Raw genomic sequence first — 25,599 nt, forward strand, 5'->3', positions numbered from 1 at the left:
TTTTTGAAACTAGTAACAAGTATGAGATGTAAAGAAGTGTCAAACAAGAATATTCGTTTACACACACGTTGAGAAGATTTAGAATGGCGTTAGTAGGACGCCTCTCCAGATTTGTTGCTAATAAAAGTTAATCACTGCTATGTTTTTGCAGTTGTGGCAAGTTATCTTAGAATATTTTCTGCAAGAATTGGGTATATTGAGGGTTAAAACATTTTTGAACTCCAAATTGCTGCTACTGCTCGAATAGCCAGGTCTTGAGTAGCCTCCTGAAGGTTAGTAGGTCCTGGGTCTGCCGTAGGATGATGGGGAGGGTGTTCCAGGTCTTGGCGGCGAGGTGGGAGAATGATCTGCCACCAGTGGTCGCTCTTCGGATGCGGGCGACGGTGGTGAGGTCGGCGGAGCGGAGCTGGCGGTTCGGGGTGTAGAAGGTGAGTCGTCTGTTGAGGTATGCTGGTCCGGTGTTGTGGAGTGCCTTGTGCGCATGGGTGAGGAGCTTGAAGGTGATCCTCTTGTTGACGGGAAGCCAGTGAAGTTCTCTCAGGTGGGGTGTGATGTGGCTGGTGAGGGATGTCGAGGATCAGGCATGCAGAGGCGTTCTGTATGCTCTATGCCAATGATGTTGCGCTCATCTTGACATTAGCCATATGCCTCATTGCCTCCGCTTCTGCGTGAGATGATAGATTTTGGCCGTGTATCGTGCTTTAAGATCAACCTACAGAAAATGCCAGCCCTTAGCTTAACTATCCCTAGGGATGAGCAAACACTATTCGCGAACATGTCCCCCTTCGCCTGGGCGAATAATGAAGTGATGTACCTGGGCCTACAGGTTTTCCTACAACCGAACGAACATCACAGGAGAACTACTCTACTGTTCTTGCCACGCCAGGACAGAACTCTCAACATCGAAAAGGCATATGCTAAAATTACCTTACTCCCAAGTATATTGTATATGATGCAAACTCAACCGCTGCAGCCTCCACCACTATTCCTAGCGAAGATGCAACACCTCATGGTTGACTTTATATGGTGTGGGAAGAAAGCCTGTATGTCCCACACGCAGACATACCTGAAGCAGAAGGATGGCAGACTAGGAATCCCACACCTAGATACATACTACTAGGTGGCCCAATTGCATTATATGATCGAATGGTACAGGCTTGCCTCTGAAAAAACATTGGTGTTCTTATTAATCGAGCTGTCGCAGGAATCCATATCTGGAAGGTACCCTGGCTACCTAAAAGATACGGGCCTGCCAGGGTGTATATTTCACCGGTTACTAGGGCCACAGTGGGAGTGTGGAATAGGGTACAGAGTCTTGCCACACGTACATCACCCTGGACTCCTTTTATTGGCCATCCAGAGTTCCCACCGGCGACAGCTACATCAGGGGGCAAGAAACTAACTGTAAAAGAATTGGAGACTCCTTTGATGTTGAAGGGTTGATGGATTTTGCACAACTCTACGCTGGTTATGGCCTCCCCACGGAGCCTTACCGGCAGCACATGGCCCTGAGGCACTGGGTTTCACAGCCCCACATCCGCCCACATGCTAGCAGCTGACTGAAAAATGGTTTATTACCCGTCAAACGGACAAATGTTTGCTATCGAGATATATACTCCTTCCCCCCCACAACACACCAAATCTCCGGCGCAGCATAGATGGGAGTTCGAATTTGTGTCCAAATTCTCTCTTAAGGAGTGGCAGGGCATTATACACAGGGCCAGGGCTGCTTCTTGTAGCACTGCCGGAAAGGAAATGTTTCTTAAAATAGCTCACTACTGGTACTATACCCCAGCTAGGGAGGCCTGCTGGAAACGGGGGGGGGGGGGGGGGGGAGGGGGATTCCCATTGCTGGTGCGACCGAATTTATCGAACTGACCTGCCCAAGGTATTTGAGGTTTTCTTTGCCTAACGGGGCCAATCCAAGTATCGTGATAAGCCTGTCAATGATATGCATGGCGCCTATGTGTGACATACTCCATCTTCTGGAGAGAAAATTTCACTAAGCTGTCGAGGAACGGTCTTTACTCTCCTTTCTTTATAAATTATCTTTATCTGCCCATACTTTGTTTCTCTCTCTACTTCTTTTGAACTGTTCTGTTACCCCCACCGGCCATTGGATGTAGGCGGTGCTATTGTTCTCTACCTTTAAATGAATAAAAAGGTTTAAATCACTAAATGATCTGGTGTTAGCATTTATTGAACTAATGTATTGATCTCCAACTGGGCAGCTAGGCCATTTATACCATCAGGCATATCCCAAGGAGGCGGAAGCCACTGGCAGGTGGATTTTGAAGGTAGACACCGCTGCCTCCATCACCAGCTACCCAGGAAATGTAACTAGGAAGAGGAAAAGAAGAGGCGATTCAGGGTGGTTGAAACATTTTCGATGGGGTCGATTCGAACGTTTTTTTCTAGGGCTGCTTTTATTTCCAAGTGCAGACCTGCACTAGAACAATAGCAAGTTTCATCTCTGAAATGCCACACTGCACATTACACTATTTCTGAATGTGCATTCCACCCTCCGAAGTTGAGCAAATCCATTGTCGTTTTCACATATGGGTTTCTAGCCCCTCTTTTTTTCAATCAAAAACATCAAATCAGTCATGTGAAGCAGACACCTTATTGAAGACAGTTTCATTTATAATAGGAGAACCCGTGCAGTGCCACAGATCCAGACACATAGGTTTCTTACACTGACAAAAATAAGTGAAGATTCCAGAGCAGACCATAGGGATCAAGGACAGGAGTAAAGGGAAGAAGTAACAAACTTCAATATACAGATTAAAATACATAGAAGAACTAATGCCGGAATACAGGAAGTAGCATGTATGCATGCAGTGACAATTCTCAAAACCAACAAATAAAATACACAGGAAATAATTAAGGCAGAGAGGTTGTAGCACACATTTGACAAGAAATAAAAAAAGAAAAGGCTTTCGGTTTGAATCAATTGATCAAACCCCCCCCCCAAAAAAAAACCTTGAACCGCTTCCATACATTTCGACCACTCACAATCCCCGCCTCTGAAGTTATTTCCCCACAGTTTGCTACCTTCTGGAACACTCTGAATGGCATGCTCTCTTAGTTCAGTGTCTCTCTTCCTCTGACCTAAATAAAGCAGAACAAGTGGGGGAGGAGAACGGAAACAGGAAGGTGAAGTGTGGGAACAAGAGGAGTGAACAGTAGGATAATGGAGGATAAGTGAAAAAGCATTAAAAGGGGACAAGCAAAGGAATGGAAAGCTGGACACACTTGAAGAGGGGAATGAGACCTGGGGAGGCAGGAAAAAGGCAGGGTGGAGCCAAGTGTTAACCATAGGCTGGGAGGAAAGACTTGGGGCTTGGCATGAAAGGGCGGTGCAAACCTTGCCATTTTCTGCCTGGCCACTCCACAAAAAAATACCTCCACTGTTCCCGATTGCCCACCCACTACCCGTTGCTTCATCCCACCCGCCTGGTATTTTAAAATTGCTTTGATTTTTGTATTGATGTATCTTTTTGGAAAGGCCCATCAGCTTAAATTTGCTGCCGCGCTGCTCCACATTGCCAACGCACTTTTGCACAAATGTCACCATCTTGGACCAGGAAAGAAAGAAGAGATATATATAAATAAACACACATATGGCACTGGTGTCATTCTGTAGGCATATTTCATCATACATGCATGTACATATGTCATCAGACAGGGATGCTCGTACGGAAAGACGTGGTTGTGTCATCATGCCTTTTCTTTTTTTGCCAATGCTGCACAGAATAGGCAAAACGAAGCGGCCAAGCAAATAGGTCAACTAGGTGAGATTGATTGGCTTTGCGAATGCTTGTTTCGGCAATTCTTGCATTTCTAAACAGTTTGTACAAGGCGGCTCTGAACCATGTTCTGGGATTTCACTTGTTTCCTACATTTTGGCAATTTTCAGTATTCGTTTTAAATTCAGATACAGACTGCAGTTAAATACTGCACATCAAAAAATGCTTCTTACCGTGCCAGTGCAAAGAGGCCAGTCAGCAAGGGGATCAACTTCATGAGCTCCTGGGGCAGATAGGTTGCCAACACAGCCAAATTGAAGAAGTACAGGACAAAGAGGTAGACCGACTGCGTCACATAGCGTCGGTGTATCTCCACTTCTCTCTCCCTTTTACCAAAAGGATCCAAGGAGGAGGCACAGATCCGTGAAATGCCATAAACAATCAAGCCTATAAAAAGGAGAAAAAAAAAAAGTCAAGTACACACTTCAGAGAAGGCCAGCGGATCTAAGCAGATTTTACTTGTAACACTACAGGCCTGGGCCCAAGTTGGGTGGTGGGTCCCGTATTCGGTTGGAACAGAATCACAAGTTGGTTGGTTTAACCAAATCTGAGAATTTGTGCCTAGTAAATGGCGAAGTAAATGGGAAAACTGTACCGAAATTGGAGAGGTAATTCAATACGCAATGCTATTCCTCATTCCAGGTGTTGGAAGGGAGGGGGGGGGGGGAAAATGGAGTCAACGTAATAGCGAGAGATGCTTCACTGCAACAGCAATTCTGGCAGCAGACTTACCACCTCCATTACCATGCAGATTGTGGTAGACCCCGATGTCTCTCGTACCTGTACCTACTCTCGCTCATGCTTTACTTTTCAGTAAGCTACAAGCAGTTTAATAAAAATAAAAAAAACATCTCTATGAAGAACATTTTACATTAAGGATATTATACAGAGAGGAAAGGACTACCCCGGTTAAATTGTAATGATTTCCTTTAAAGAAGAACATTTACACCCTCTCCTTCTGGCTCTTTCCCTGTGTGACAATACTAGCAGCAAGAAAGGGAACAGTGAAAGAAACCCTCATGTGAGGCTGTCCAGTCTGCCCACGCCTTCTCGACCTCCAGCAACACAGACATCGGGATGTGGCTCTAAACCAAAGGATACAGGGTTCATATGGTTGCAGATCCAATCCTCATTCAATGTGGTGAAAGGGTCGAGACGTGGTGTAATCGTATTGTTCGGACTCACTTTGTACAGCTGATGGACAGAATGACTTAGGTGGCATAACCCCAGAGCCCACTTTCTGATCTTTGCCTTTTCAAATGTGGTGTAAAGGGATGCAGCAGTTTTAAAATTTGGCTGGAAACCATCCGTAGTTCACAGAACAAACATTTCTAGGAAAAAACTTATATCAGGTAGGAGATCTGAAGAAATAGATCTATAAGCCATTCCCAATGTCAGACATCTAAAAAGACTGCAGATTTTGTAGTGAAAGAATTTTCCTCTGGGTCTGGGGGAACGAGGTATGCACACTCCTGACAGAAGGTTGGTCACCCAAATGGGTAGATATACCCTTCCCCCTCAGACAATAGTCTATATTTTGCCACGCATTGCACTGATAATATCCCACTTTTTTCTTTCAAAGACTAACTTATAATTTGGGTTCTAAAGATGAGCCTTCTTACTCTAACTCTGCAATGGGTTCTCTATCGGAATATGGTGGTCAGAATCTCAATATACAAAAATATCATGGCCGAAATTGCAACTACAATAATATTGTGAAGGGAAATATACAAAGTGTAGATTTACTATACTTCGCTCCACATAAGCCCATCCAGTGGCCAAAGGCCAGCAAGAGTAGGTTTCTAGGCACTTGATTAAGCAGATCATAAAAAATAAATTTAAAAGCAAAACATCTGTTAAGGAAAATCATGGTTTCCTCATTAAATCAATAACTAGCCAATAAGAGCCCACACAAATTTCACTTTAAAAGGGAGATGATAAAGTTCTGTCCAAACATAAAAACGAATACATTTTAAGTTATGATAAGCATTTCGCAGATTACATCATATATCTTATCAATAACATCAGTTATTTTAATTACATTTGTAAAGACATGTAAAGGTTCATGTGGAAGAGTTGCTGCTACAGTTACTTTCACAAGTACATTTCTCTAATGATCCAAGTTACTAAGTGGCACAGGAGTGACAGAGAGACAGATGTAGGTTGCTGCTCTGTAAGTATGAGGTACAGTCCAAAATCCTAATGGGAGAAAGATCGGTCTTAAAAAGCATCCTTGACTACACAGCCTGGGCCCAACCTTCTCTGGCAGAATGCGGGGAGGAGAAACATTCCATGCACTAACACTCAATGCATATACACTCAGTTATGCAGGCAAATTGTGGCACACAGGATATCAAACTCCTACCTCCTGCCACAACATACACATCAGACTCATCCCAATAACAACTGCCAATGTTCACCCTGGACCACCAATCTAGTTGCGCTCCTACCATGAGACGCAATATACAAAAACAGTGTCCTACCTACATGACAATCCGAATCAAAGTCATAGAGGGTGCATACAACACACAACCACTCAGGTCAGCTGATTACCCGAGGGACCACACAACACCCTCCAGACAAGCCACAGGGAAAGGGTGTACAGGTTCAAGAGTACACGATTCTACCATAATTCTATAAGTATAAAATTAATTCCAACTTTCAAACACCATGGGGAACTTCAACACTTTAGGCCCTCTCAATAACATATCTAAACCTTCTACCTAATTTAGGGAAACTCAACCCCTTCCAGTGAGCGCGGGTACATCTCTCAACCTTTCCTCTAGCTAAGGAAAGCACTACCACTTTTAGTCAGCTCAGGTAAACCCCAGCTCAGTTACTCCTCTGAACATGTAACATCATATACCAGTTATACAGGCATACCACCAAATCCCCGCAAATCAGACACGCACAGAAATCAACAACAGAACAAAGAAAGTGGTATCATCCAACCCAAATACATCTATGGCATCCCTCATCAATAAAACAACGTATTTTATTTATTTTAACAACTTGTAAAGCGCACAAATACCCGTAGGTGTCTCGGCGCTATGTGCTGAAAAGATAGGCATAGAGCTGGAAAAAAGCCTATTGCTTGAAAAGCCATGTTTTTATTTGTTTTCTGAATGATAGCAGCGTGGGACTAGCCTTGATCTGCAAGGGAAGAGAATTTCACAGTTTGGATGTGGCAACTATGAAGCTTCTGTCACCCCAGTTGGCTTTCTTGATTCTAGGGACGACCAGAAGATTGGCATCTGCTAAGCGAAGCGATCTGATGGGCGTATAAGTTAGAAAGGCTTTCTTCAAGCATTCCGGTCCTGAATTGTGAATAGCCTTGTAGGCAATACAGATGGCTTTCAATTTCGTTCTCCTTCTTATGGGCAGCCAATGGAGCTGTCACATCATATTAGAGATGGACTTGAACTTGGGAGTACCCAACGGTATCCTAGTGGCTGCGTTCTGCATCATCTACAGCTCACCAAGAACCCTTTCCTGGGCATTATTTAAAAGGCTGTATTAGTAGTCAACCTTAGACATGACCAGAGCACAAATTAACTTTCTCCCGTTACTAGCCGGGACGGAAGGTAGCAATTTCTTTATTATTCGTAAAACATAAAAAGGATGAGGAGACGACTGCGTTAGCATGATGTATAAAAGATAATTATCGTCAAAAATGACACCCATGTTCCTGTCTTTTTTGACAGGGATTGGGGGTAATCCCAAATTATCAGGCCACTAGCCCTGAGACCATCCTGGGGATATATTTCCAAAGACCTTTACGTCTGTCTTGACAGAATTTAATTTAAGGCAGTGACTTGACATCCAGGAACTGATGGCCAACATGCCATCGTGAAAACTGGCCAAAACTGCGTCCCCATTTTTAAGCACGGCGAGCACCAATTGTGTGTCATCCGCATATGACGGGAGACCCATCCCAAACAGTTTAATTACTCGTGCTAAGTCACTGACGTAGATGTTAAACGAAGTTGGACAGAGTGAGGATCCTTGCGGGACTCCACATGGGAGTGAAAAAAATGGTGAATTAAAATCGCCCAGACTAACTGACTGGGTGCGATTGGATAGAAATGGAGGACAGAGACACGATTGATCAGCGGTGCATAATCAACCGTGTCAAACGCTGCAGATAGATCCAATACAGTATTAGTAACAAGGGAACCCGATATAGGTAGCTATTGGACCTCGGGTAATTACGTATTATTCAAGAACAAAGGTCCTTAGCTTAAACTTGGATACTGCAAATATTAAACACATAGACTTGAATAAGACCTATGTACATTCATCCTGTGTCCAGCCGGACAGAGTAACATTTATTTTGAAAAAGTGCAAAAGGTTTCAAACAAGATAAAGGAGGAACAAATGAAACAAGGGCACAAGCCTGTACCGAGTTTTCAACAAGGGAAGAAGAGGAAGATAGCAGGCAAAAAACTTTGGGGGCAACAAAGGTGGCTTACAGTACAAATACAAAAAATCATGTAAGCTCTAACCAACGGTAACCACAGTACATTTTTCGCAATGGATAAAGTGTGGTGCTGTTACAGAAAGTCGACGTTTCGATCCCTAGCTCCTAGTACAGTGGGATCATCCTCAGGACTACAATTAAAGGTTGCCTGATACAAGTTATACGCCTTCAAACGATGGTAGGGTTCGAGGCTTCGATGTGTTAACGTTGGATAATAACAAGGAGCCTGATCTCCGATCGCGTTGCTGGTTACAAGTGAGTGTGCCTTGGCGTGGGGAATTAGCGTCGTAAGTGACGTCCTCAGGTGGGTATGATCCACGGGCTGAGTGTTGGGCAGAATTAGTATCTATATGCCAGGACGCAGCGATCGATGGCTGCCTGTTGAGGTCCGAGCGGGTTTCTTTGGGATACAGGAAGCGCAGCAACCGATGGCTGCCGGTGTTGGGTCCGAGCTCAAGTGAGTCTCGAAATGCCGGAGCGGGGGTTCGTCCGGACTGCCGTGAAACAGTTTAATTACTCGTGCTAAGTCACTGACGTAGATGTTAAACAAAGTTGGACATAGTGAGGATCCTTGCGGGACTCCACATGGGAGTGAAAAAAATGGTGAATTAAAATCGCCCAGACTAACTGACTGGGTGCGATTGGATAGAAATGGAGGACAGAAGGGCTTTGGCCGTGTGCCCAATGCCTATGGCTGAGACACGATTGATCAGCGGTGCATAATCAACCGTGTCAAACGCTGCCGATAGCTCCAATAGTACCAGTACTGCTGCACCTCCATTATCCAGCACAAACCTAATTTCATCAGACGCTTTAATGAGTGCGGTTTCTGTGCTATGGCCTTTCCTAAAGCCAAACTATGTATCATCCAGCAGTTTATTCTCCTCAATAAATTGGGCCAGCTGAGTGTTCATAATCTTTTCAATGAATTTAGCTTGTAAAGGGAGAAGCGCAATTGGTCGATAGTTTTTGGTCTCTCCTAGATCCAGATTAGGTTTTTTTCAACAACGGAAGAATAGAGGCCTTTTTCCATAGGGAAGGATAGGTGCCCGAACTGAACAGTTACAAATGTTGGCCAGGTTGGTACCTATTAGGTCTGGGATCGATTTCAGAACTGAAGGGGGGTACAGGTCAAAGGGAGAGCCTGATTTGACCGTGTTAACCAGATCACTGATCTGTGCCACAGACTGGCCTAAAGTCCATGAAGTAAGAACTGTCCCTTCTCTTGCTATTTCCGACCAGCTGATTCCAGCCTGCAGCGGGGGCAGTGAAGTTTGAATACATTTGCCCCACCTTATCCTGAAAGCAGCTGGCTAGCGAATCGCAGAATGATTGGGATGCTATCTTAGCAGAGCTATCCGCTGGCCCTGTCAACTTAAAAAAACTACCTGAAACAGCTGTTTAGAGGAGTCTTGTGCGGTTTCTATTTTCCTGCTGTAACAGTTACTTTTTTGCTATAATTATAAGACGTTTATAATTTGCCAATGCCAACTTGTAGCGAGATTTCTCCTGGTTGTCATACTCTAGGCGCCAGCGCCTTTGTTTCCTGCAACGTTGTTTCTCCAAACTCAGTGCCTCAGAGAGAACCATGGAGGGAACCTGTTTTTGGAAACTGTTTTATACGGTATTAGTTTAGTAAAAGCATTTTGGAGCCATTCCGTGTAATTTGTAGAGGCCAGTTCTGGGTCTGAAACATCTTCTGGCTGGGTGTCAATTAGATGCTGTTTAAGAAAGGCCTGATCTATAACACTCCAAGCCTTAAACTGTTTGAGGGGCATTAAGCTGGGGTGTAAGGAGGTAGGGTTCAGTATACTAATATCAAATAGTACTGTATGGTGATCAGACCATGTCAAAGGGAGGATCCCCTTTACAGAGATCTGCTCATTGTTTGTGAAAAGACCATCCAGTGTGTGCCCAGCGGAGTGAGTAGGACTCGGGACTCTTTGATAGAGTCCTAACACCTCTAGCTCCGAGTTAAGGGCTATAGAATCCTGATCTTCGGCGGCTTCCAAATGAAAATTACAATCCCCAAGAAGGGTGAAATTACCTTCACCAGCGGCAGGTTCCAGTAAGTTCCCCATCACTGATAAAAAATCTCCCCTGGGGCCCAGTGGACGGTATAGGAGGGTCCCCTTAAACAATGGATGATGATGATTGGAGAGCATTATATTGAAATTAAATGCCTCAAATACCATGGAGGGAACGGTCTCCATCTTGACTGAAAAATCAGTTCGGTGTATGAGAGCCAACCCTCCCCCTCTTTTCTCTGATCTATCGCATCTGTATGCAGCAAAGCCATCTGGTGTAGCAATACAGAAGTCTGGGCCTGCCGAGGAGTCAGCCCACGTTTGTGATAAATAGGAGATCAAGATGATAATTATCTATGAATTCCGCTATTTCGTATTCATGCTTGAGGAGAGCGTGCATTGATCAGGGCCGAATAGACCTAGTCCTTTTCCTCATACTTTTTTGGCTGTGTGTTACTAAATACAGTTTCAGCCAGGTTAGGATGTATCCTGTCATGGGCCTCCAATCTAAACCCACAGGTGGGACACAAAACTATGACCCTATTGGGGAGATTCGCAGGATTTAGGCGGGCACAGACCTGCTTGCACCGATTACCACCATTATTGAGAGCCCTTAGTTGTATACTAGTATAGGACATTATGCATTTTGGTGCTTCTGACAGACGTTGACCAGGGTTCCTGGCACTAGGAGCGGATGGGCACAGAAGGGCTCGACTTTGGCGCGCCTTCAGCGCGCGTCCACTGGGCGCCGGCGCCATGCGGAGTCCTTATCGCAGAGGAGGCGGTAGAGCCCGGCAGAGCCCAACAACTAGAAGGCCAACCTCCTAGGTTCCAGAAGTGGAGAGAGAGAGAGAGAAGGAGAAGTTCCAGCTGCCTTCCCTCCCTCCACTCAATCAGCCGCTTAGAGCTGCGGTGGACCGGGGAGAGGAATGCGGTCGCAACATCAGTTGAGAGGTCAAGTTTAAAAAACAGCCAGATAGCAGCACATTATTTATAAAAATATAATCCACACATTTTAAGAACACTAAAAACCATACAAGGCAATAAAAACAGTCTAGCAGCAAATAACTTCAGGAGAAGTGGCTGTAAAAACCATTTATCCGACAGCGTAAACCTATCTTCTAAACCTCCCGCTCAACATCTCATGAGTACATTGACAATATGTTTACTTATTGTCCATTGGCTCCTTTAAATTTGAGCATCCAATTTTATTTGCAAGCAACAACTAGTAAGTCCTAAATCACATCCAAAAACCAATCCCTGCTCCACATGCTACTTTCAAAATACAGTTTGAATTGAGTGGTGCTACTCACCTATGATAATAGGAAATGTGGCAAACACTCCACACCGCATGGTGTATACTAGCCTCGTGCCAACGGCAGGCATCAGTGGGACATCGAAAGGTAGGAAGACATAAGCACCGTATAGGAAACTAGGGAAGATGACAACAGCTGCAACAAAGGAGGCCACAGCTTTCAGGCTACTACGGGTGCAGCTCTGACAACCACAGCATCTGGGGCTTGGGATGGCCTCTTCAACCAGGCTGTAGTCAGAGCCAGCTCTGCAGGGATGCATTCTGTACTGAGTGTCGCTGGTGGGGCTCTGGCAGAGGAATGGTTGCTTTTCTGAGTCAATGGTTGCCATTTCGTATGCCTCAAACAGCCCTTTCTTCTTCTGAATGCTACTCAAGGATGCCTGATCATGGCCCTGAGCCATGACATGTCTCCCGGATACCACCTGAACACTCGGCACAAATACCTGACTCGCAAGGTCAGGCATCAAATTCTCTTCTTCCTCCTCTTGTTCTTTGACATTTTCCGCCTGATTACCATCTGGCAGATCTTCTTGATTACTGGACAAAGTCCCTAGCCCCTCGTCTGCACTGATCCTTCGATCCAGTTCAGGTAGTTCCTTTCCTCCCTCTGCCACAACCGTGGCCAGCTTCACATCATCGCTCAAGGAGTTGTTCATGGTTTTCTCCCATTGCAAAGTACTGTCATTGTGGTCAAATGAACAATCTTCATCTGCCTCCTGGTCTTGGTCACTGAAGTTCACTTTATGGCTCAAGAAGGGACTTCTTCCCTCTCCAACATTTGGGCTTTCACAACCGTGGGCAGGTTGAGTGGATGCCATCTTCCAGGTACCAAATGGGCTCTACCGTCATAGAAGAATAAGGTTCACTGAGGTGCTTATTTTTTCAAGATTTTAGCATCAGTGTTGTCTGAAGTTTTTCATAACATATTTAATGCCCTTTTCATCCTGCAAAAAACACAAAACAGCACTTGAGTCAGTAAGAACTGGAAAACAATACGAGCTCATTATGCTGGCGTCAATTGGCCTTATTGGGACAGACTGCCATAGCTTTTGCCCAGGATGAAACTTTCCATCACTACATACCCTCACAAACCACCTAACTCCACATAGCCACCTACTGCACTGCATCAGGCTACCCAGTTTCCAGAGACAATAGCGGCCTTTAGACAACACAGTTCATTTAGTGTGTTACAAACAAACGTACGCTTCAAAAGCTCACCTAAAAGCCCTGCCATGTGTTCGGAGACGCCATTCTCATGCAGTGCACTTCATCAAGGTTGTTTTTCTTCACACTTAACGTACGGGTCGGTCATCATGCCGAGCTCCGTTGCTCCCAATGTTCTACACAGTTTCATCTAAAATGGCCTGCCCCAATTTTTCAGGATCCTTCAATTGGACCACCTGTCCTTTTTACACCGATCTCTACCCAATATTTCCATCACACATTCACCATGATGAATGAGGTCCAAGTATTTTTCCCTCCACTGTACACATTCTCTAACACACTCCCTATCCTGCAATCCTCCCCACTCTACTCTGCAATACCTCTGATCAACCACTACTCTCTACTATCCCACTGCACTTCCTCCACCATCCGAGGTGAATCCGATCAGTGGTTTTGTATTTCATTAGTACCGATTAAAAAGGTGCTTGTAAGATATGATGCAGTTACATTCAACAACAAGGTTTGGAAAAGCCAATAGGCCTGGATTTTTGTAAGGGGAAGTGTTTGGTTATGTCAGCACTTTCCTTAGCGACAAATTCATATAAAGCGCATCTCAGGAAAGACCAGGAGCGGTGTTAATCTCCTAAGGATTTTGGTGTTCTAAACCTGAGCCTGGTCAACAAATCAATACATTCAATATTATGTGAAGAACCTTTGTCGCCACAAAAAGGACATAGAATATTCCATTATCAAATCATGTTTATTATAATAAATATTTACAGAAAGCAAATATCAGCTTTTTAGCATTTACTAATCGGAATCATAAGCATCAAATAATAACCAAATCAGGTTAAATCAAAGGATTATAAATAAGAAGACGAGCCAGCACTGGTTGACTACAAAGGGTCAAATGAATAGCCATTGCAGGATGAGAAAATGTTTCTCTCCCAGGAAAAAGAACATGGTGTTTTACAATTAGAACTTCAGCTTACCTAGAAATAAAATGGTCCTGTGCCTCAAAACAAGATGGCAAACAACTTTAGACATTGTGAAACTCGGGCCTACATTTGCTATCTAAACGTGAATAGACGTAAGTTCCATCTGGAAACATTTGTGCAGGTCATGTGAATGCAAAACATTTCATATATGAAAAGACTTCACCAGTAAGAAGTAACTTTTTGTGTATTGCCCACAGCTGTCCTTGAAAATAAATTCCATAATAAATCTACATCTTGGGCAACCACGATAGGAGTGGTGCTTTTTTCAGGCTAGTCTGCATCGGCGAAATAAGGCTATAACCCCTAAGAACAGTATGATGAAAAGGAATCAGCAGATAAAGTTTCCATTGTAGGTGGTAATCCAAACATACATACTAAATACTTTCGACAAGGTCTGGTGTTTTGGATACATTTTTAAGATTATGTGCGAGCAGGTATTTCATTTTTTTAACAAAAAAACTGTAAATCCAACATGTGACAGCAAAGTGAAACAAATGAGCGAGCAAGGGTGGTTCGTGAGTACCATGGTGTCTTTACGACAACCCAACACATCCAAATTGTACGCACTTCCTAAATCAAAAAGCCATATATCCGCAAAATAAATACACTGAAGAACTTACACCGAGTCTTAATTACAACCTACCGGTCATATCCCATGTGAGCGTAACAAAAAGAACTACCTGAAGCGCCATCATCAAAACCTAATGAGAACACAGATGGCACAAAGTAACCATCCCCAGAATCCCATGGAAATGATGAAGAGCCCATCCACGCTATGACTGTCCGATCCGCTCCGGCAGCCACAGGACAGGCAGGGGCTACTGAGCTCCAACCAGTATTCCCTCTAATGCTTTCTTCTTTGTGTGCAGAAACCAAATATATTTGGGCACGTTCTTCTACAATCTGTGCAGAATCAACTCTAATTGCTTTGTGAGTGTTCAAAGTGAGCAAGCTGTCCCTTCTGTGCCAGATCTGTATGGGGGAATTATCCAAGTTGTGTCCACTCAGAGGTATGCTCCCACCATACTGAGGCTCTTACGGGAATGCAGTTACATCATTTAGAACCCTATCTGTGGTGAAATGACCCAACCACTGGCTACTTAATAGTTAATGCTTTCCCACACCACATTGAGAATACGTCTGCACCGATCAGCTAAAGATTCTAGATATGAAGTCATTCCGGCTCATGAAAACTGGATTAAATTCACCTGAGAAATTGTTAAATGTATAGAGAGAGCACTCCCCAATAATTCAGCCGAAGGTGACCATGTACATTAAAAGTTTAACAGTGTTAAAAATGAAAAACACTCACATTCACTTCCTACCAGACTCTTCTGGATTGCCTTTCCCTGTACCCTGATCAGGACAGAGCGGTCTCAGGCAATGCCCATCGCAGCACTTCCAATGGATATTTTAGAACACACATCATTCTGCTGAAAGTCAGTAGAGTCCACAAAGGCATGGTCATCTGATGAGAGGGTGGGTTACAACTGGGTGGCAGGGAATGATGGACATCGTGAACAGAGGCTGAAGTATTCTCTCCTGATGGTGGAGGCCATTTTTCTTCCCCGTATTAGAAAATCCCAAAGTGGTACAAAAGTGAGCTTCATGTTAGGCCATCATTAAGGAGATTTTTTAAGGAAGTGGAGAAACCTTAATGAAGGACAGACTTTATTGATCTGCACAGCTCTGAGGGATCAATGCTGTGAACTTGTGCCATACAGATCTGTTCTTCTCTACTGGTTCTATGTCATACAGATCTATTCTTCTCTGCTGGTTCTATGTCGCAATATTGAACATAGACATTTCGTCTGCCGTAAGTATCATACTCTTCACAGAAATATTGCCCCATTGGGTGCAGATTTTAAGGCAAGATATGCATTTCAGACGACATTCTGACAGTGAGATTTTGGAACCAAATGTCACCATCTGTCTCTGAGCAGTGCACAGGTCTCCATAGACTGCTGTGCTGAACTCCAAGTTAGCTTGACCAAATTTGTCAGAATTACCGCTAATTCATCCCCCAAGGTCACTTTACTCTTTTTAGAAGGCGCGGAAATGGTGTAAGAGGCCTGTTAAGTTTTAGACTTGTCATTGTGCGCGATCCAAATTACTCTGTGTGCAGTATTAAGACGGACGCTGGGCGGTGTGCACATCTCACAGGGATCTGTAGGTCCAACCACTGTAGATGATGTCATTTGCCACTGAAGTCCTGGGATTCGTCCTACTAGGTTTCTGCAAACTGGACTAAGTACACCCTTTCCGCACTCGAATCTCAGGATAAAGAGGTTTCTCAGGGAGGTAGTCTGGTGGGGACAGATCTCAGAAATTAACAGTCAACCAACAGGCAGAATAATGTATTATCTAGCCCAGAGCTCATCTCTTATACAAGAATGTTCTTTTATTTCAAAGCAAAACATAAGAATACAGACCTCTTCTCACTTAAGAGGTTGTAATCTTATTTGCAATCTTCGATGAGGTGCTACGCCCCTCAAAGTACCCCCTACCCGCTACTGGAGCTTCCAAATGTCAAAAGACCCTGCAGTAAAGTGTAGGTATAAGTAGTACTTAATTTTTTTAAATAAAAAGTTTCGGTGTGCAAAGTTTTTCTTAGAAGACCTGGGCCAGCAATGCAGAATGTCGAGGTTGCCAAATGCCAAGGCCGCCTAATCTTTTTGGAGAATAAATGGGATATATGATGAAGAAAATATTCCCTTTCAGTCATTGATTAAGAAGTGGGATCAATAGATTGATGACATCTTAATGATGTGGGTCAGGACTGAGGCACAACTAAAGAATTTTTGGAATGGCTAAACCAACCTACCCAAGATCTGAAGTTTTCAATGACCTTCAATTCAGCCAGGCTCAATTTCCTGGACTTAATAGTACAATTACATAAGAACATTAGGACGGTGAATCTGTTTACCAAACCAACAGACTATAATGCAGTATTACATTTTTTGAGTAGGTAACCTCAGTCTCGGAAGGAGAATTTGCTGTATGGACAACTCTTGAAGATTCTGAAAATTGTTTCCTCATAGAAAATTATTTTGTGAACGTGAACATCCTTGCAAGGAAGTTAACACAGAGAGGCTTATACTAAGAAATTAGCTCGATCCACCATGACAAGAGAGTGGTTTACCCCCAGGGAGACACTATTCAAGTCTGAAGTTAGAGAAAGTGTGAACCCTTTGACATTTATTAACTTTCCATCCCAAAGCGAAGATCAAACTGATTATAAATAAACATTAAAAACTTCTTGAAATTTTTGATTTACCTTGGCCTTTATTCTCTTTCACAAGAAAAAAACTTTTGAGATTCCCAAGTGAAAGCCACTAGACCAAAGAAGACTAGAAACCTTTCCCACATGTTAGGCCTACCTAAACCTGTGGGCATAAAAAACAAGCATTGGCATAGCCAATAGGTCTCGCTTTTGGGACCTTATAAGTGTTTAGTTATGCAACTGTTGCATGGCTAAACACTTATAAGGACCCAAAGGCGAGACCTATTGGCTATGCCACTGCTTGTTAAACTTGTTAACACTGGTTGCTCCTCATTAGTATCCATTCATCACCCAAATATAGCAATACGCAACAGAAAGCTGACCAGTCAAGTTTTGAGAGGGCCTTCCACCACGCTGCTGCATTTTTAGTATTGTTGGAACAGTTTGAGCTAGAATCAAAAAATATTTTTTGTTAAAAATCTGCAGGTAATGCTGCAAATGATGGTTTATGTGGCAAATGCGGCAAATCTATAATTATGCCAAAATCACGCGACCGCACTATCGCATAATTCCAGTAGCCTTGCTTTTAGCCCACATGTACCATTAGGGCAAGTTCAGCGGACTTTGGGACACATAATTCCCCAGAAATATTCTAGGACTCGTGCTGGCAACAAAAACAGAACAGAAATATTTAAGGAATACTCAGTATATTATAGAATACTAATTATAATGGTAATACCACATGAACAGGGGAACAGTAATGGAATTAGTAATACGAATAATGACAATAATAAAACAGTACACACCACAGTAATGCGATACACACCAATGGCAGCACGGCGCTGTAAACATCTCAACATATAACACAATTGTAACTTTGATAGTAACAGTGACAACAGCAATAACGCTGGCACTCACAATAATCACATGAATAGTTATAATACTGTTTGTAGTGATGCGGTGCATACATTCAATAGCTAGTATAGGTCGACCCGTGGTGATATGTTCTGTGCAAGGGAGTTATTTGGAGGGGGGGGCGGGAGACAACCTGAGAGGAGAGAGGCAAGATAACGGACAGAGCCCGACTGTTGCGCCCAATAATAACACGGAACTTGAAAAACGGGTTTGTGGGAAAGGAGGAAAAGTAGAAGGGAAAAGAAAATGCAAGGGGGAGATGAAAAAAGTAACAAAATGGAAGGAAGCGAGGAGAGCGAAAGAGTACATATAGGAGGGAGGGAAGGAAAACCTCCAGGACTTTGGATAAAAGGTGAACGACCGAGACGGAAGGAGGTGAGGAAATGCACAGGTAGGGAAGGAAACGGTGGGAGGAAGGAAGGAAACGACGAAAGGCGGAGTCAACTTAGGGAGGTGAGAAAAGAGAACGAGGCGACAAGACAACGAGTGAGAGAATAATCTAGAAATAAGGAAACAACCCCAGCATGAGAGAAGGAAGGGGTTGAGTAGAGTGGGAAGAAGGGCAGTAAGGACTGGGGTGAAAGGGCAGCGAGAAAGGGGGGGGGTAAGAGATGAGTGAAGAGAGAATGAAGGGCGCGGAGAATGTACTTATCTGATCGTAACTGAGAAAGGAGGACGCGTGTGACATGCTGTAAAGTGAAAGCAAATGTGTGTGCGCGCTTGGCGGGGCGGGGGAGGGAGCGCATTCCAGGCGGGGGAGCGGACCCTTTGAAGTACGATAACAAATGGATTGCATAGCGGCACGATGCATGCGATTGTGCGCGTGCTCGCCATGCAATCCTCTTTTGGGAGCACTTTTGGGAGCCCCTTAATATAGTCTCGCATTGCGATTGCTACGCAATAGCTAGGCGAGACCTAAAAATAATCAATTAAATGTATTTCAGTTACAAAACATAATTTTCTAAATGCAATACGAAAAACGTAATTAATTGCATTAAGTGCCCCGTGACAAGGTGTCATGTATATTATGTATATACAGTCATCCATCAAAGGTTGATGAAGAAAGACAAATATCTAAGTATAAAAGATTTTTTGTATGATGTACCTTGTCTTGGTCAAAATATAAAAGCATTGCTTAAATCTGCGATGGTGGGAGTGTTTAAGCATCAGAATTGATGGTTTTATCAACTGCAATCATCAGCTCAACTTGAGCACGGGGTATGGGCATGCATTAAGCACAGGTGATGTTCAAAATACCCCACTGTCCAGATAAGCTAATCAGCTCAAACGTCTTTCACCAATTCAGTTCAAAGACCCTTTATTTCGGCTCAATAGCCATAAAAGCACATAAAAAAACAATTATACAAAAATTCAATAAACTACGCTAAAGTAAAAAAATCAGTGAGGTTTAAAACAAGCATTTAAAATGCAACGGTCTCGGCATTGTTAAAGTTAGAGCTATTGGCATTGCTCATGACATTATTTTTGTTTATGTTTTTGTTTTTAAAACATTTAACCCCTTCGACGCTCATGACGGAGCGGTTCCGTCATGAGCGTCGGTTGCGCTGTGCGCATGACGGAACCGCTCCGTCATGGCCCCGCCCGCGCTCAGAACCTTCAGCACCGCGCGGAAATCCACGCAGCGCTGAAGGGGTTAAAGAAACAGCATTGTTATTTACAATGTCAATAGCTTAATCACTCTGAAATGCGAGACCTATTGCATTTGCAGCCACACACAAAGCCACCCACACACACAGAGCCACCCACACAAAGCCACTCACATAGAGCAACCCACACACAAATAGACCCACCCACAGAGCCACCTACACACACACACACACCCACACACATACCAAATCTTGCCTGTTTCTCACTCCTTATACATCATGTTCTCCTTTAGCCCACTCACATGTTTAAGTCCACTTTCGGTTGTTGCCACCACCATTGTGCTCATACCTGTAAATTGGTTGTTCTCTGTGTAATACAAGGTAGCTGCCCTCCTTCTCTCCTCTGTTAATGTTCACTTTGTTTCTTCAGATCCTATCTCTCTCTCCCCTCTCTCTCTCCATCTCTCTCTGTTCTTCTTTCTCATACCCTCTTTCTCTCTCCAGCTTGTTCTTTTTCTCTCTTACTCTCTCCGACATATAATTGCTAGCACTTTATTGTTTTACATATATTCAATCGCAGACATCCTGCGGCTCCACTCAAAGTAACATCCGACAGCTGATCCGCGGTACCTTCCCTCACGCTCATCCCTTGCCCTATATCATCCTGTCCGTACATACTTCAGCACCCCTCACTGTTCGACCATTCTTCCGTATTCCTGTCCGGTACCCCGAAATAGTCTCCACTGTCTGCTCTTCCCTCCAGCACCCATCACTCTCCAACTACGACCCAGTACCTCACAATGTGCGACCCCAATCGCAATCTATGCGAGCCTCCATGAGTCCCTCACACTGTCCGATGCCACACCAGGGTCCCTCACAGAGATTTCTTTAGTACTTTACACTGTCCGCTCCCCGTAGCCACACGGTCCCCCTTTCCAATGCAGACACGTTTGCGCCGCTAGTTTCTTACCTTCCCGCGAGAGTAGGACCCCCGGCGCAGTCCTCAGTGTTGGGTTCCTGAGCTCCACGTCCGACTTGCGGGAGCACAGGCTGGAAGCCGCGGGAGGGGGCGTGGTCAAGGGAGGCGGGTCTGCCGTGATGTCACCACACGAGCTGTGGAACTACGCCGAAGGAGGATGGTACAACTTGGAAGGCGATAGACATAAAAGATATACTAAGACTTGCACGTTGTTTGCCGAATTCATAGACCAATCAGAATGCCGCGTGAGTGTGGCCGCAGTACTTGCGTACTTAAGGTAGTTAAGACTACTGGTCCGTTTACCGTACATATACCAGAGGAGTGTTTTTTTTAACTTGTCTAACCATTTAATGGTCGTCGTATGTTTTTCAAAATGTATTCTTATCCCGGAGGATTGGCTGGCTCACCTGTAAAAGCAAGCACACCACCGCCTTTCTCCGAGGTGAAGCAGAAATGCCTCGGAGAAAGGCAGCGTCGTTTCCGGATTCGGGGGCGTGTTTTTCTGTTCTCTCCTCTTGCCATTGGCTGGAGGAGATAATCACAAAAGTAGCAAAAAACAAGCCCCCGAATCCGAAAAGGACGGGGCCTGCGGAGAGACAAACCTCTTCTCCAATGGCTGGCCAGCATTCAAGAGGCCAGCCAATGGAGAAGAGGGGCGGGTTCAAGCCCCTCTTCTCCAAAACATTAAATCTCCGGACTTCCGGTTCTGCCTTCGGCAGACCGGATGGTCCCGAGACCTAAGAAGGGAGTGGGGGGGAAAAGCCAATCAAGTTTTAAAACATCCAGGGTCAGACTAGGGATGGTTATGCGTAGTTTTCGCATTATGAATCACATGTCAACACAATGGGGTTGGGTTGCTGCTGGGCGGGGGGGGGGGGGGGGGGGGGGCGGGGACACACATATTTTGGACCAGACTCTCCACACGGCCAACAAATAGTGGTTAAGTGCGTAAATCAGTGGCTAGCTGGAAACTGTTCTTAATCTCTTAAGGACAGCTTTAGGCTCTCTAATGCCCAAATTCCGGCATAACTGAAGTATCCAGCAATGCCTTCTATTCATATAGGCTGTGCAAAAAAAATTGGCATGTTATACCACACCACAAATTGTCGGCCCTGGGAATTTCTGCCCACTTAGCAGTGAACGATTGGAGGGGTAAGGTCCTATATTGAAATAACAAATACAGGCGCCTAGCCATGAGAGGCTCTCTCTCATTCAGGAAGTCTCCTCCAATGAAAAAGAGTCTTTGACTAAGAGAAAGGCATTGGTCTAGGGACCTTGGCTTGTCTGGCTGTGCTGTAAAGAATCTCTATACTACCAGTAGACTAATTTAATGCTGGTCTTGGGAGATTGCCCCAGTCTCACCCGGGGCGCACCACAGAATTGTCATTCCAATCTCTTCCAAAGTGGCTTTGACACTCTTGATCCAGGGTATATTGCGGAAGCCCACAACACTGAGTCTTTCTTCTACAGCCTTCCCGATACGAAGGGAGCTCTGCAGTAGCCCAGATCCTCCTCCAAAAAAGGATAAGGCGTAGGACAATTTTATCCGATAGGGCTCTCAACCAGAGATCAAGTCTAAGGAGGCGTAGGGGAGTGCTTACAGGAACACCGAATAGCGGATGCATAAATCAATTTTCTACTAAATCTAATGTAGATAAATCCAAATCACCCCAGAGCTCTGCTCTGTAGGAACCTGGCCCTATGGCTTGATGTTGTTAAACCAGTAGAGCCAGCTGTGTAGGACGAAACTGTGAGCTGTGCGACAACAATTATACCGCCCACAACTTGCTCTAGCTTTAGCCTGCCCTGCATAATGTGTGCATGCCACCCAGATGTTCAGTTAATGTGATGTCCAGATACATAAAAGTGTGCACTCTCCCTCGAGGGGAGACCCTGCTAGTGTTGAATTGGCCATAGTCGAGTGGCCTGGGTTCAAAATCATATACTTTGTCTTGCCCACATTTATTTCTATGTTTAAGAGTACAATGGTTCCTAAATGGCCAATGTGGTTCAAATAGACATGAACAGTTGCAATAGGAATCATGTTATTCAGTATGCCTCTAGTACAAGTAGGCATATGGGGTAATTAATGCAAAAAAGGGGAGCAGTAAGCAATTTACTCAGCAGGGACATAAGGGAGTTATGTAACACATTTTATTTATACAATATGAAAATATAGCTCAAGGGCTAAAAAAAAAAAGTGACAACAAGCGTGATGTGGTGAGTGAGGGGGACTTAAAATATATACATCGCATTGACAACAGAAAGTAGAGAATTCCAAATTACAATTTTTTAAAGTACAGGGAATCTCTTGTTGTAGGAGGTTGACGGCGTTTCGATCTCGCCAAGTTGAGATCATCATCAGGACAGAACATATGTGAGCAAGTAGAATCTATAAAAAACGTTAAATTAAGTTAATGTATTGTCCCTGGGTCCATATTATTTAAAGCAAGTGATGGTATTGTGCTCTCAGTGAAACAAAATTAATAAGTATCAAGAGAACTACTTATTCAGAGAACATCAGAGGTTACGTGATTTAAAAGAGGTATGTGACATCCTGTGTTTTTATCAAGCATCAATTAGTAGCCGATACTAATATACGTTCACTTGTGAATGCAGCCTAGACACACATTAACAGGTGAAAGTAATACTACTGGTAAGCAGTTATCTTACATAGTAGTAATTAATACAAGTGCCAAGTTTATAGGGAGAGGAGCAAGATGAATCAAGACAAGGATAGGACAAAAAGGAAGCGATCCAGAAACTTACTGGGACACCTGACCGGGGCCGGCGTTGCAGTATAATTAAGGCTCCCTGTTTTCCGTTTTTACTGATTTTTACAGATAAATACGGACGGAAAACATTTGTTGGGTTGCTTTTTGAGTAATTCTAAAAACAGGTCTGCCAGGTCAATAGCTGTGTGGAGCGATAGGTAAGGGGGTTAAAAAAGAAAGGAATTTTAGCAAAGGGGATTTAACAGCAGTAGATATGCAAAGGTTGATACTGAAATTTTCATATTTTCATATAAGTGCGTTGATATATCTTATGCGGATGTTCACAGTATTGAAACCTGACATGCATTCAAGCACGACTGCATGTTTATTGGTTAAATAAATGTGGAAACATACTAATTTCAGGTTCATTTCTCCTAAACACTCAAAATAAATATGGATAAATGCAGATAAAATAGCAAAAAATAAATATGGATAAATATAGACTGAAATGTCAAAAAACATAAATACCATAAAACCAGGAGCCCCAAGTATAATTAGAAGCTGCAGAAGAATTTAAGGCTCGCAGCAGGGAATCGGGGTACTGTAAAAGAAAAAACTAATGAGGACTAATACAGAGGGAAGGATCTACATCAGCCGTCAGTGAGTGGAACACTTACTTATTTACATGAGGTACACGAAGCATGAGTAGTGTCAAGGATATAATTAAGAGTTACGGCAGTGAGGAAGACGCCCAAGTTGAAGTCTTCCGGGAATCGATTGAATTTCACCGAGATACTGTAAAGAAAAATCCCTAATCAGGGCTGCTTGAAGGTGGGAGGAACCTACGCGGGCCTTAAGCAGAGAGGAACACTTAATGAAAGTAGGGAAGTACTCATTTCAGGAGTGGACTCAAATTTCAATTATTCAGTACAGCAGAAGCCCCGGGCGGAGTCTTGCAGGAGTCAAGGAATGTTGCATCCGGACCTGAATGGTACAGGACAACAATTAGAACATAGCATGGCACCATAATCCAGCAAAGAATTGGACTTACAGTGCAAGTCAACTTACTTAATAAAGACTGCGGTAGTCGGTCCGTGCTGAAGGGATATGTACAAATATGAGAAAAAAGACAGGTCCAAGAGGATACCGAACAAAACAAAATCTTCTCCCCAATGACGCCGTAGCCACTTCCCAAGTGGCCAGGGCCATGATGGTCGGGTAAAGGCCCATGCCACTTGTGGCTCTCTAGTATGTTGGATGGTGCTTGCTCCCATTGAAATAGTGGATTGCAGTCCAAAAAAAAACCTGCCTCTTACTGAAGATCATGCCTTATAGGTTTCAGTAACCCCTTCCCAAAGCAGAACGGTCAAGGTTTCTCTCCGGCTTAGGGAGGGGCAAATATTTTACACAATGGAGCAGCCCCTGTTTGATATAGATGGTATAAAAGGACCTGTCCCGCCATAAGTATACTGTGGGTATGGCAGGCCCGGTGGCTAAACGAGTGCTGTAAAGTCAAATGGGGGTTGCCAGGGCTGTGATGGAAGACATTACAGTACCTCTGCACAAAGAGGATCCGGTTATGACCAGCTGCTCAGCCAAGTGGGGGTGGGGGGCCCTGACTCTTCCTGGTGCAGGACACGCCCGCCCTGACGTGGCTCACGCGTGTCCCTCACCGTGGGACCCCAAACGGGCTTAAAAGCGCTGGCAAAAGGTGCAGGCAATGATGCAGGGCTCCTCCTCCTGCTGCATCTTGGGACAGGTGGTCCCCTCGTGTGGCCAAAGTTAACGGCCAATTCAATTCAAGTTCATCAATTCAAGTTCACTAAGCAAAAGTCTTAAGTTCTTATGGCACAGTTCTGTGTTTTTCAGTCTCCTGTTCCACATTCCGTTAGGCCTTCCTTTTACCTACTAATGGTAAATACAGTTCTGATGGTGCATGTGGGCGTGTTTAGTGGCCAAGCAGGAAGGTTGGCAGCACATGAGTTTCACTAGACAGTAATGCCACATAATGTTCCTTAAAAAGCGGTCAGTAGTTCTCGGTGTAGAATGACGGTGTTCAGTACTGTGACCAAGGTGGAGGGGAAAAAAAAAAAAACACATTGGGCTTGAAACTGGCCATTTTTATTATTTGTTGAGCGCTGATCAACCTGTATGAAGCTCAGTATAATATCAACGCCCAAAAATGCAATGAGAGGGGGCCCCCTGTCCGAAGGGACAGGGCTCCATGAAAGATGGTCTAGCCATAAAAAATTCCCTTTGGGACCAATGGTCTTCAAACAACCAATACACCCCCTCCCCCCCCCCAACACCCCCCCCCCACACCCCAGTCCTGAATTAGCCAGATGCTACAAGGTTAACTAAATATTTA

The 25,599-nt window shown here is 44.2% G+C and overlaps 1 protein-coding gene across 1 annotated transcript in view; it reads right to left on the bottom strand.

The window, feature by feature from the left end:
* TMEM79 (transmembrane protein 79) overlaps window positions 1-25,599 on the bottom strand; it is a 60,701-nt gene that overhangs the window by 20,606 nt on the left and 14,496 nt on the right. Inside the window, exons 2-3 of the mRNA XM_085636683.1 lie at window positions 11,630-12,575; window positions 3,983-4,196 (exon numbers count right to left, since the gene is read on the bottom strand). Coding sequence (XP_085492809.1) covers window positions 3,983-4,196; window positions 11,630-12,449 — 1,034 coding nt within the window. The 5' untranslated portion in view covers window positions 12,450-12,575. The remainder of the gene's footprint in view (window positions 1-3,982; window positions 4,197-11,629; window positions 12,576-25,599) is intronic.

This window comes from Triturus cristatus, chromosome 12 (genome assembly GCF_964204655.1).
Source record: "Triturus cristatus chromosome 12, aTriCri1.1, whole genome shotgun sequence".
NCBI classification, from domain to species: Eukaryota; Metazoa; Chordata; class Amphibia; order Caudata; family Salamandridae; genus Triturus; species Triturus cristatus.